The following is a 12,026-nucleotide window of genomic DNA, read 5'->3' as shown; positions in this document are numbered from 1 at the left end:
GAAATTGGGGTAATTCAAGCACCTACCAAGCATGGCTTTTCTCTTTCCACTCTGTTGCAACGGTATCAGTTGGGCTCATTGCTCCCGGACAAGGACCCTACAGGGTCGCTTTGAGTTAGAATGCACTCAACGGCCGTGCGTCTGGTGATGAGATCTTATCCTTACTTCTGACCTTCTGGCTCTCACTCTGCCCCCAGCTTCATCACCCATGAGGATTCACAGAGCTCCTGGAGCAAGAAGGGTACCAAGGAAGAGACACCTGGGGGAGACCTGGCATCAGCTCAGCCCAACGGTGGTGAATCTGAGCACACGATCACACCACACTCAGTAACTCTTGTAGGGGCAGTGCGACTCCTGCCCCGTGCACCCATGTGCATGCCAGGGTTCCCACTTGCCATGGGGCTCGAGGCAATCTGAGCCTGTCTCCAGGCGTCTCTGGTGGAACCGAGCTGTCATGGCAGCCTGACAGCACAGAGGGAGTGACTCTCATTCGAAACAGGACGGCAGTTCTCCCCCAAACGGTGGCCGCCCATCCTGACAAGGGGCAGGCGTTTCTACCCAAAACCTCAAAAAGGCCTCCATCTTTCTGATCATCACTTCCGTCAACCATCGTCATGCAACTGCCATGACCACACCCACAAAGCCCAGCCTCGGGCGGCAGGGGACCAAGCTCTCCACAGACACAGCGAGGGGTGGTGCCTGACCTCCCGGCACTCCAGGGCCAGGAGAGAGCTTCAAGAGCATCAGTACCCATTCCTAGGAGAGCCAGGCCACACGTGCCTCCGCCCAGCCATCTTCTCACTGTTTCTGACACGGACCTCCCGCTGCACTGCATTTCTCTGCTGGGCTGGATTACTCATGGCTGTGGCCGCACAGAACTGGGACGTCGTTTGCAATCAGAGTTTATTAGAGAAGTGAAAAGGTACAATTCAGGATCAGAAACAACTGAGGATACAGTGCTTTGGTATACAGGATAGCATCTTTGAGCCTGCCCCCAGGCATGACTCTCTCGCCCCGCCCCTCCCCCCCGCGTGCACAGTGACAAAAAGCTCACACAGCTCCGCCCCAAAACCACAGGCACACCCCTCTGGCGGCCAGTCTCCTGCCCCAAGGCACCCTGATGTGTCGCTCTGTGGGCAGGAAGCCCACTGTTGTCCTGTGCTCTTGCTTCTGCTGCCTCCACTTGTCAGCACCTCTGATGTGGCAGCCGTCGCCCACACAGACGAGCTCCCCAGCACGGGGACCCTGGGTTCCAAGGACAAGCTCTGCTCCCAGCTCTGGGTGATTCTGAAATGCCCTTGTCCACCTCTAGGAGGGCTTGTTTTTAGTCTAGTGGGAAACTTTTTCTGCCGAAGGCATCGTTTGAGGTCCATCTTGGCCAAACATTCACCCTGAATTTTGAATGGCTAAGTGCAGGGTCAGCAGTTCAAAGCCATCAGCTGCTCTGAGGGAGAACGTTGAGCCTTTCTACTCCTATAGTCAGCCCTGAAACTCGCACAGGCAGTTCTTCCTGGTCTTACAGGGTGGCTATGAACCAGCACACTATATGGCAAAGAGCTGTTTTAGCAAATGTGATGGCGAGTCGGGTGAGGTTGGCTGGTATTGATTTGGAGGGCCTTAACTGGCCCATCAGCTGGACATTCCTCACCCCTGGTAGCAGGATGTCAGAACTGACCAATCCCCCTTAGGGTGCCATATACCATATATACTCGAGTATAAGCCAACCAGAATACCAACCAAGGCACCTAATTTTACCATAAAACTGCAGTAAATGTGCTGAAAACAATCGGCTTAGACACGAGTACCTATGGTACTTTGTTTGCCTGGGTCCACCCCCCACCCGGGGTATCAGCAGGCTCTCCTCGCCGTGGTGAGTCACAAACAGTCCTATGTGCCTGGTCCCCCCAGTCCTTTGGTGGGCATTCCGAGGACTGGCTGGAAGGGCCTGTTCCTTCACTGCACCACAGCGGCCATTTTCTCTTCCCTCCCTCATCAGACTTCCCTTATCATTGGTCAATGATACAAGTCCTTTTATTAAAGAGACACAAAACACGGCCCCTTGGAAACCAGCAGCCAGGGACAAAGGACACGGCTGACTGTGAGCTGACCAGGGTCATTCATAGTAAAACTTTATTGAACAGAAACTCGGCAGAGGCTTCCACCTCTGCCAAGCGCCCCTCGGTTTGAAAGTAAAGCGCGGCGTTTTAAAAAGCAATTATACATAAGTCTCTACTAGAAAAGTCCTGCTAAAACATGTCTAGCAATTTCATTTGATTATATAAAGTAGTACACTTAGTGTAATTTAAACATTCCAACAGGAATCAAATCGTACCTGCAGAACCATTTCTGCATCTATGACATCTATGTACAAACACACATGCAGACACACATCTCTGGAAAAGGTCCTCAGGCATCAACATGCAATGCTAATGGCTTCTACGTACAGTGCCTATGAAACTACCTACAGTATATATTAAAGCTCTTCAGAAGAAAGACATGAGTAGCCTTGTGCATATTTGGTTCATCAATTTGTATCATGGCTTCACGTCTCACTGCTTTTGCTCCATCACAAAAGCCTATCGTCCTCCTCTTTGGGTCTTCCGACAAGGTCACCATGGCCGTGTGCAGGTGGAGATCCAGCTGGAGTCAGAAGATCCAGCCCCTCCGGCCGGAGCCGCCCGCAGCCGTAGGAGCAGACGGCATTCAGTTTGCTAGGGCTGGGGGCCCTTCCGGCAGAAGGGAGGCAAAGAAGGTCTTAAAGACGAGCCACGCCGTGCTCATGAAGGAGGGGCCGGTCTGCTCTTCACCTAGGCCGTCTCTGTCTGGAGGGAAGGGGCTGGGCTCCTCAGCTTCAGGGTCAGAGCCCTCGTCCTACAGTCAGTCAATGAGAAGACAGTTAGGGCCCTGGGGCACGAGTCGTGTGCTACAGCGCAAAGTAGAGCAGCCAGGCAGGTGGGCCCTGGGGTGGGGAGCTCTTCCCCTGGCCTCCCTCCCCGTGTCACTGTGCTGGAGACGTCTCCTCGCTTTTGAATACTCTCAGTGGCAAGTAACAAAGCAAGCCAAGTAACTCAGCTAACAGCTGTGCTACTCAGTTATGTCCACGAAAATACCGAGACAGTCCAACTGAAGCATTAACCATTTAGTCTGATCATGTAGCACACCGCAAGGCCGGCAATCTGTCCGTTTGGGGTGTGAGAGCCCGGCGTTTCCTGCCAAGGCTGGCCCAGGGCAGTGTGGGAGGCTCTGTACCTGCAGATTGTTGTTGGGGTCCTGATTCACAGCATCATAGGGAGGACCATCATTCTGGAAGTTCTGAAACGGCCTGGGTCTAAATGGAAACCACCCAACGTGATGCCTTCGGAGGAAGCACAGAGAGAGTCTGCTTCAGCCGCCGCCGTCACGGGAGAGTCACACAGGGCTTAAGGGTCCGTCTCAGTTCAGTAAGCCCCCCGCCCCCTTCCTTCCTGTAGCCACAACAGCAGCCTGATGAGATGCTCCCAGGGACATTCAATCACAATGCCCCCAGTCTTCTCCCAGGCCGCACGCACCTGGAAGGCAGGGCCCGGGCTTTGTGTGCCCAGCAGCATGAGATACCTAGCACAGAGCAGATGCTCAAGAAATACCTATCCGACCAGAACCTCCTGCTCGAAAAGCTCAACAGGAGGAGGAAGCCCGCGTGTGTATACACACACACACACACACACACACACACACACACACAATTGTGACTGTATTTTAACACACGGCAGGGCTTCAAAAATGTTGTGGAGAAATGGAATTGAAAGTTAAAGGGATTTTTTTCCCCCCACAAACTTTTGAAGCTCCCCAAAGCTTGTCATCTAACTATATGGCTCTGGAGATTATGAACTCAGCAGGCCAAGGCTTCACTTGGGAAATGCAATCGCATTCGACTCTTGAAGAACTCTGACAAGACACGGACACTTTTCACTTCTCACTGTGCATGCTGCTAATGTGAGGGCTCACAGCCAACGAGTCAGTGCCGACTCGGGGCCACCTACAGGGCAGAGCGGAACTGGCTGATCATTTCCAAATTTATCTTTTTGAGGTTATAAAAAACTAAAATAAAACCCCTGGTTACTATAAAGGAAAAAACCCTCTTCTTTCAGCTTCAACTATCAGCAAGCACCCAGCACCCTGGGTGGCTCCATTTCGGCAGGGTTGGCATTCAAGGCCGGGCACTCACTGCGGAGGCTTGTCCTGGGCACTGTCGGAGGGTTAGCGGCATCTTCAGCCTCTGGCCACAAGCCGCCTGCAGCACCCCTCCCGTAACAACAAGGACACATGTCTTCACAAAGTGTCAAGTATTCTGGGGGGAGCCACAGTGCTGGGTCCCAGATAAGCCAAGCACCAAGTCTAGGGGCTCCCTGGCTGTGAGGGCTGCTGGTGGGCCAGGGCCTGATAAAGACAAACCCATTCTTTTTCAAACCAAGTACAATTCCCTTTCCGTGGTTCACTGTGGCTGCATTACAGCCTGTGAGCCTGGACGGGACCTTACCCGGGGGATAAGGGAGTGCTCTTCCTGTACAGAGTACAAACACACGGTCAAGTGTGCTGGAAGAGACGCCAAGCCATGCGTCCTTACTCTGGAGTAAGTGCCAGAGTGACCGGCTCTCAGCTAAGGGCCAGGCTGCTTGGAAGGAGTGCCTGTGCCCATGGGCTGGGCGCGTGCGTGGGCAGGCAGGCACGCGGAAGCAGCTGCTTACAGGTACATGACGAAGGTGGCCCCCAGGACCATGAGGAATCTGCTCAGCGAGGAGTAGAAGTAGAGGATGCTGAGGAACACCGAGAAGGTCGCTGCCGAGTAGGTCCAGTCCAGCCAATCCCGGTTTATCTCGTCGTCTTCTTCCACAATTGGGCCACCTTGGGCATTCATGCGCAGATTCTGATTGGCTCCCGGATTGGCCACCACTGGAGGAGCAGCATTCTGATTGGCAGGCTGGTTTTCAGCTGGAAACTGGTTGGGAATTGGGGCCGGGGCGGGAGCTGGAGCAGGGACCACAGGTATCTCTTGGGCACTTGGTGCTGGGACAAACGCCCCCGATGCAGCAGTGGCCGCCAAACTATGATGAAAGCGCCAGAGTTGGAAACGGTCAGCAGTGGGAGCCTTCCTCGGGCAGTTGTTCTGTATTCTAGTGGACAGCCAACCTCTTCCCGCCATCCCTCCCAACCAGGACTGCCGCGAGAGGCCACTGGACAAGTGTCCTCTGGGCAGTCACTGTGAAAGTACGGTGTGGGAGCAAGTTAAAATCGCATTCCCCCCACCCCCACCCACCCCAGAAACCCTTACAAACTGACAAACTGACTCTGTCAGACACAAACCTATTCACAAATGGGGGCAGGTACCCTTTACACTCTCCTGGACCCCTCAACCTGATGACACCCCCGCCTCCCCTAATCTCCACTCTACGGGGGACCTGCCAGGGGCCCCCCCGGAGGACTCACTATTGCATGTAGTACTGCCGGGCATAGATCTGCTGGAACCAGGAGAGCTGCAGCCACCCGTACGTGGTGTAGCCCGAGAACCCAGGCCCCAGGCCTTGGAACGTCTGCTGGGCAGCATCGGGCCTGTGCAAAGATAAAACAAAGGAAAACCAAGTGTAAATCACAAGCAGGGACTCTAGTCAGAGAAAACTTCCCTGGGCTCTCAGGGGCCCCTCTGGGAAGCGTGAGCTCTGAGAGCTTCCCAGTGACAGGCAGCCACAGCGCTGGCTACTGAAGCCCTCCCATTGCGGGCCGAGCCCCGTGTAAACAAGAGCACCCAGCCCAGCCCTGGGAACACTGCTGTTTTTGTACCCACATGAAATTAGCTGGGCAGATCTCCGCCTCAATGTTTTCTTTGCCCAGTGTCACTGCAGGCGCAGAGCCACTGACCCGCCCTTCAGAAGGGAGTTCAAAAGCCCTTCCCGCACAGCCTCTCCCTAAGGGACTCTTCCCTCCCGGGGCCCTGGGTCTGAATCACGTGGCAGCACCTGCATGTGAGTGATGACCACGTGTGACCTGCCTGTACAGGGTGCTTGGCCAGGGACTTTAAAATCGATCTCAATGTCCCCAAATAACTGTGGGGAAGAGGATCTTACCCCATTACATTTGGGGGGGAGGGCCTTAGTGACGAAGAGAGATTAGAGCAAGGCCACCCAGACCTGGCTTGTTTGGTCCAAGCTCACCAGTCTGTCTGGCAGCACCACCTCATGTTGCGTGGGCAGGGCGGGGCAGGGGTGGAGGGGGCCTCCTGCTTAGTGCTCTGCAGGCTGCACTTCACAACGTTGAAATCGGGAGAATTGTGGGAAACCAGGGGGTTGGACATGTGGCCATCTGTGCAGGTCTTGAGGGAAAGCTACTTATGCTGGCTGTTCAGTAAATATTTGCTCACTAAAGTCACCTGGTTTGAACCTGGTGAATTTCACACAGTCAGATGTGCAGGATGAATCATGGAAGCAGGGCTACATTTTGCATCCAATAATGTACCCAATTATCCAATTTTTCTGCTGACAATTTTTTAACCAAATCCCAAACCCAGAATATTTCTAAAATAATCTCCTAATATCAATGGCTCATGGTCTACTAGGAGGGGGTACCCCCACAAAAACACAGAATTTCCCCCCCAAAAGCTATGCATTATTTTTTTTACAAAGCAACTTTTATCACCTTCAAAGTACTCTGTTATACCTAATACATTTTTCAAAGCTGCGATTCCATTCTTGTAAATATTTTTCAAACTCATCAATTTGGATGGCTGACAGCACCTTCCTCGATTTTTTCTTCACCTCTTCTACATCATCAAATCGCTGCCTTTCATGTCCCTCTGCATTTGTGGAAACGAAGTCACATGGACCGAGGTCAGGTGAGTAAGGTGCATGGGGGCAAGAGCAGGTGCATTGTCGTGGTGGCAAAACCAGTTCCCCGTCTGCCACAAATCAGGCCTTTTTGTCGTACACTGCTACACAATCTTTTCAGAGATTCTAAATAGAAAGCTAGATTAACAGTCTGACCTGGTGGAACGAACTCCAAATGCACTATCTCCCTCACATTCAAAAAACAAACCTGCGTCGTCTTGATCTTTGATTTCACTTGACAAGCTTCTTTTGGGCAAGTTGATGGTGTTTGCTTTCAGGGTCATAAGACGAGCACCGTGTCTCGTCACCAGTAATGGCCTTGGGGAAAAAGCCTGGGTCGCTTCAGAGCTGTTCTTTCAGAGCACAGCATGCTTGCACTCAGCGCGCGTTTTCCTGGTCAGTCAGAACCCAAGGCACAAATTTTCCAGTGCCCCTTCTCATTCCCAAATCTTCTGCTAAAATTCGCTGAACCAAGTTCCAAGATAGTCCAGATAACTTCCCCATCTCTTCAATGGTCCATCGTTGGTCTTTGAGCACAAACTCGCGAATTTTGTCGACTTTTTTTTCCGTTCTGGAAGTTGACGATCATCCAGAATGAGGTTTGTCACCAATCGACATTTCACCCTTTTTAAAACAAGAAAACCCCTCGTACATTTGAGTTCTTCCCATAGCACTGTCCTTGTAAGCTGTGGTTAGCATCACAATAGTTTCTGTGGCATTTTTCCTGAGCAGGAAACAAAATTTCACAGCCGTGTGCTTTTCTCTTAAATCAGCCCTCACACACACACACAAAGGTTCAAGCGAAACAGCTTTTATGGAAAAATCCACTGTGACCAGAGAGAACCTTTCCAGGCAACGCCACTGAGTGTACTAACCCAGAGCGAGCTGCTCGGTGCTCACCTAGCAGGAGAAATGCGTGCTACGAAAGCTCTGCCCAGCGGAGCGTTTTTGCATTTTGGGGGGATATCTCCTGGTATTTTTTATTAGTTTTTTAAAGTTACAGTGCATGGAAACAGGATTATTTTGTTAGATCTGGTGACGAGTTTTGTGGCTGTGCAAAATAAATGAAGGGTCATACAGTTAGAGATTGCACTCTTGAGGAGTGAAATAGCAGGATGGCTGGGAATGACTTTAATTCCCTTTTTTTAAAGAGAAGGGGGTAATAGGTGAAGCAAGGGTGGCAGAGTCTTGACCATCTAGTAGGCCTGGGCATGACGATGTTATATGGTGCCCTTTCCTTCTGTGCAGATCACAGATTCCTATTAAGAAAATGAAAACTACTCATTCCTCAAACATCTGGCTTTATCTACTGATTTGTTATGCTAATAGAAAACTACTAGGGGCAGGGGGGTGTGAGTTTCAGGATTTCAGCTCAGTAAACACATGGCTTCCTCCCTAGGAGCTTTCAAAACCATGTTCCAAGGACTATCAAACCCACCGCAAACCATGGAGTCAATGCTGACTCAGAGCGACACCCTGTGGGTTTCAGAGACAGTTTACGGGAGCAGAGAGCCCAGTCTCTCCCATTATGAACTGCCGAGCATGCAGTCCACAGCCCCGTTCTGGGCCCCTGCACCACCAGCACTCAGGTCAGGGCAGTGAGTCACTTCTGGATTTTGCTCCAGATAATGACCTTCTTTCCAGTGCCACCAGCACAGCGCTCGGCAGAGCACTCTGGAACCGTCTCTTCACCTTTTGTCTCCCACTGGTGCAACACAGAGCACCCACACACTCAGCAAAGGGGGGAGGGCGGGGGTGGCGCAGGGGGATGCTGACACTGGCTGGTTTTCCTGCAGCGATGCCCATTTCCTTCCCCAGGGCACCCCTGGGTCCACAGGGCGCACAATGCAAACACTCCCGCAGGAGGGCTACAGGCCTACAATTGTAGCAGGGGAACTTGGCACTTTCCCCATGTTTCAAAAAGGTTGGGTATGAAGAAAAGTTAAAAGCAAGAGGGGAGCCCTTCATCAAGCCAAACGTGTACGTTTTGTGGGTCAGACTGCCGATGTGGAGATACACGAGATTCTGAAGTGGATGCAACGTCCCACGTTTCTACTGTACACGCTGGCTCTCTGTAAGAACACTCACGTAGGGACAATCTCCCAGCCCGAGGGGGGCAGGTTCCGCTGAACCTCCCTTTGCCTTACGCCGTCACTCGAGGCGGCCCCGGAATACTGTCCCTGATGAAGGCCAGAGGGCTGCTCCGGGGGCTCAGCAACCTAGGGGAGAACCCAGAGAACACCAAGGTCAGGGCAAGGCTCCAAGGCAACCGTGAAATCGAGCTCAAAGGATGTGGGTGAACGACATTCATCCCCCTGCCCCAAAGCTATGTGGAAAAAGCCTAAAGTTTGTTCAACCCAATTTTCAATCTATAGATACTTATTAGAGAGAGGGAGATCCCCAATCTTTCTCTACAGTAACTCTGCTAGTTTCAATGAAGTTATCATTGGGAGAAGACATCTTATAATGCTCTATCCGTATTACAGACGCTAAATTTACTAATCCAACTCATCTGGTAACTTGCAGGAAATGGTGTGCTATATCCAGATGTGTGAGAAAAGATAACTCTGATGCACAGTCCGAGTTTCTCAGCAGGCTCAAATAGCAATACTATAGAGCAGTGGTTCTCAACCTTCCTTAAGCCGCGACTCTTTCATACAGTTCCTCATGTGGTGGTGACCGCCCCCAACTATAACATTATTTTCGTTGCTACTTCATCACTGTCATTTTGCTGCTGTGATGAATCGGGCGACCCCTGTGAAAAGGTCGTTGAGAACCACTGCTCTAGATTATGAAGTAAGCGCTGGGAGCACCACGTCAGGATCTGGACTGCTGTGCCTGGCTGGTCAGTCAAGTCATATCCCAGAAGACAGCTCGGTTGTCAGTCCACTCTCCCACTTCCACAGGACGAAGAGTTTGTTTTTACTAGAACACGTTGTTGAGTTCCTGCTACTCCCCAGCGAAGGGGAAAGTACCCTGGTAAAACCACAACCACTTTCAGCGATTCCTAGAGCGCGTGGGACAAGGCGGCCGAGTCGCCAAGCGCAGGCCTACCTTGGTGCTGGTTTCGGGCGTCTTTGAAGGTGTCTTCACGTTGCACACAAGGTGTAAAACGTGCCGTTTCTCCTGCTGGAAAAGTATTCACCAAGGACTTTAGGGCCTGGCTTCAGTCTGGCTGAAGTGCCCCAAATATCCAGAAGTGAATGTGGAGGGGATGTACCTTTGGGAGTAACTCCCTGAGGCTCAGGTGGTCCGACAACAGCTTCCCAGAATAAATCAGCCTCTGGTCCTCAGGACGCTGAGCAGGAGGGGCAAGAAAAGAGTGGTCCAGGTCAGCAGGTAGCCCCGACAAATACCCAAACACAGAAAAGGGTTGCTTTATACAAATAATTTGGATATGTTGCCCCTATCCCCGTCAGATTAACACTGGTTCAAAACTTTTTACAAAGTGCCTAACTTTAAACTGAGTAGTGGCACAGGACTGCATTCACGACAGCAAACACTCTCCGTCCACACCTACGGCAACCTCCCACCTCCGTATGTTCCAGGAATCTTATCTGGGGGTCCTACAGCCCCCAGTCTGCACAAAACCACCCAGACGGCCTCAAAAGAATGCGAAGTGTTTCTCAAAGTATATCTTCGGAGGCCTTTCTCCACGCAGAGCTCAGTTAGAGTGGAGATGCTGAGGGCTGCCATGTCCACACTCTGGAATGGGAGCAACTGCAATGGGGACACCCGAGAAACGGACTTGTCCAAGGACACCTGTCACAGGAGTCACCATTCCCAGCACTCGAGCCCTCCAGCCAGGGATCTTAAAGTCAAGCTCTTTCCAGAAACAGGAGTGGGAATAGCGAGACCAGAAGGGTAGGGGAGATGGGGAAAAAAAGGAAGGGGGAACGGTCAACACATAACCACCCCATCCCACCCTCCAAGGGGACGAACAACGGACACCATGGGGGAAGGGAGACAGCGGTCAGTGTAAGATATGAAAATAATAATTTATAACTTATCAAGGAGTCATGGGTGGGGGGGAGCTGATCCCAAGGGCTCAATAGAAAGTAAACGTCTAGAAAAGAATGATGGCAACAAATGTACAAAAGTGCTTAATGCAGTTGATGCATGGGTTGTCATGATTTGTAAGAGCCCCAGTGAAATGATTTTTTAATAAAATTTCTTTTTAATCAAGCTGTTTCACTTTCAAAATCGTTTTAGTGAATTTTCGCTTATGAGGGTGTATTTCTAAAATAACGGCTCCAATGGTCTCTACCCAGAGTACACTGGAATTCCCCAATCTGTCAACCACTCTTGTGAAAAAAACTGATGATGCAAAATGGGCAGTCCAGCTGCTGCCGTGTGAGCCTGGTAACCACAGGGTCAGCCGTTTGACCGCCGGCTGCTCCACGGGAGAGGCTTTCTCATCCCATAGGATGCTGTCTCAGAGACTCACACAGGTCGTTCTCTGCTCCTACAGCGTCACTACCAGTTGGAATCAACTCAGGGGCAGTGAACCTTTTATGGGAGAATGGAGGGAAGTGGTAACTAGTCTGAGGGTATAAAGCAAGATGTTTAAAGCCAACCAAAACCGTTGTTCATTTTTTTCTTGTGCATTTTTCTGTATATGAAATCCAGGATAGGAAAATCTATAGCGCCAGTACCTGGTTTAATAGTTGCGTGGAGGCATAGCAGGGGAGAGGCTGGGGGAAGTGGGGAGTGTATAACAATGAGTACAAGAAAAAAGAAAATGTTCTACACTTGATTGTGGTGACAATTGTACAACTCTCTTAATATGACTGAACTATTGAATTGTATGCTATGTGAATTATAAGAAACTGAAAAATTGAACCAGCAAAAGAAAATATCTGTATAAATCAGGGTTTGGTGTTTTTAACACTGTGCGATGAAAATGTGTAAGCGCCCTATGCTCACACCTTCGGAGTTGGTCAACTCCAATACTAAGAAGAGGCTGAATTAAGAGGGCCGCCACCAGAACTGGTTTGGAAACCACAACACCTGTGCGTCTGCGCGGCTGTCCCCTGTAAAGCCCTGCCTCCCACTGCCTTTCCCCTGAAGACCGGATGCAAAAAAATAAAGACAACTTCAGCACAGAGCACCTGCAAAAAGCAAATGACGAGGGGCGTGCTCCGGACGCCATTTGGGGAGGCATGCCCCTAC

The 12,026-nt window shown here is 51.1% G+C and overlaps 1 protein-coding gene across 3 annotated transcripts in view; it reads right to left on the bottom strand.

Annotated features, from left to right (window-relative positions):
* Positions 1–2,104: 2,104 nt before the first annotated feature.
* The window catches only part of HERPUD1 (homocysteine inducible ER protein with ubiquitin like domain 1), an 11,519-nt gene continuing 1,597 nt past the window's right edge, over positions 2,105–12,026 (bottom strand). The window contains exons 2-8 of one of the 3 annotated variants that reach the window (XM_004704653.2): positions 10,075–10,152; positions 9,909–9,980; positions 8,943–9,073; positions 5,464–5,586; positions 4,725–5,081; positions 3,250–3,355; positions 2,105–2,871 (exon numbers count right to left, since the gene is read on the bottom strand). In XM_004704653.2, the coding sequence (XP_004704710.1) occupies positions 2,704–2,871; positions 3,250–3,355; positions 4,725–5,081; positions 5,464–5,586; positions 8,943–9,073; positions 9,909–9,980; positions 10,075–10,152 (1,035 nt within the window). In that variant the 3' untranslated portion in view covers positions 2,105–2,703. Of the gene's footprint in view, positions 2,872–3,249; positions 3,356–4,724; positions 5,082–5,463; positions 5,587–8,942; positions 9,074–9,908; positions 9,984–10,074; positions 10,153–12,026 lie in introns of those variants that run through there. The other 2 variants (XM_004704652.2, XM_030886560.2) reach the window with 2 other exon arrangements.

This window comes from Echinops telfairi, unplaced genomic scaffold, assembly GCF_000313985.2.
Source record: "Echinops telfairi isolate 266 unplaced genomic scaffold, ASM31398v2 ScPeMD7_2291;HRSCAF=2852, whole genome shotgun sequence".
NCBI classification, from domain to species: Eukaryota; Metazoa; Chordata; class Mammalia; order Afrosoricida; family Tenrecidae; genus Echinops; species Echinops telfairi.
Note: the sequence above shows the minus strand (reverse complement) of the source record. Positions and strands in the feature narration are given on the sequence as shown.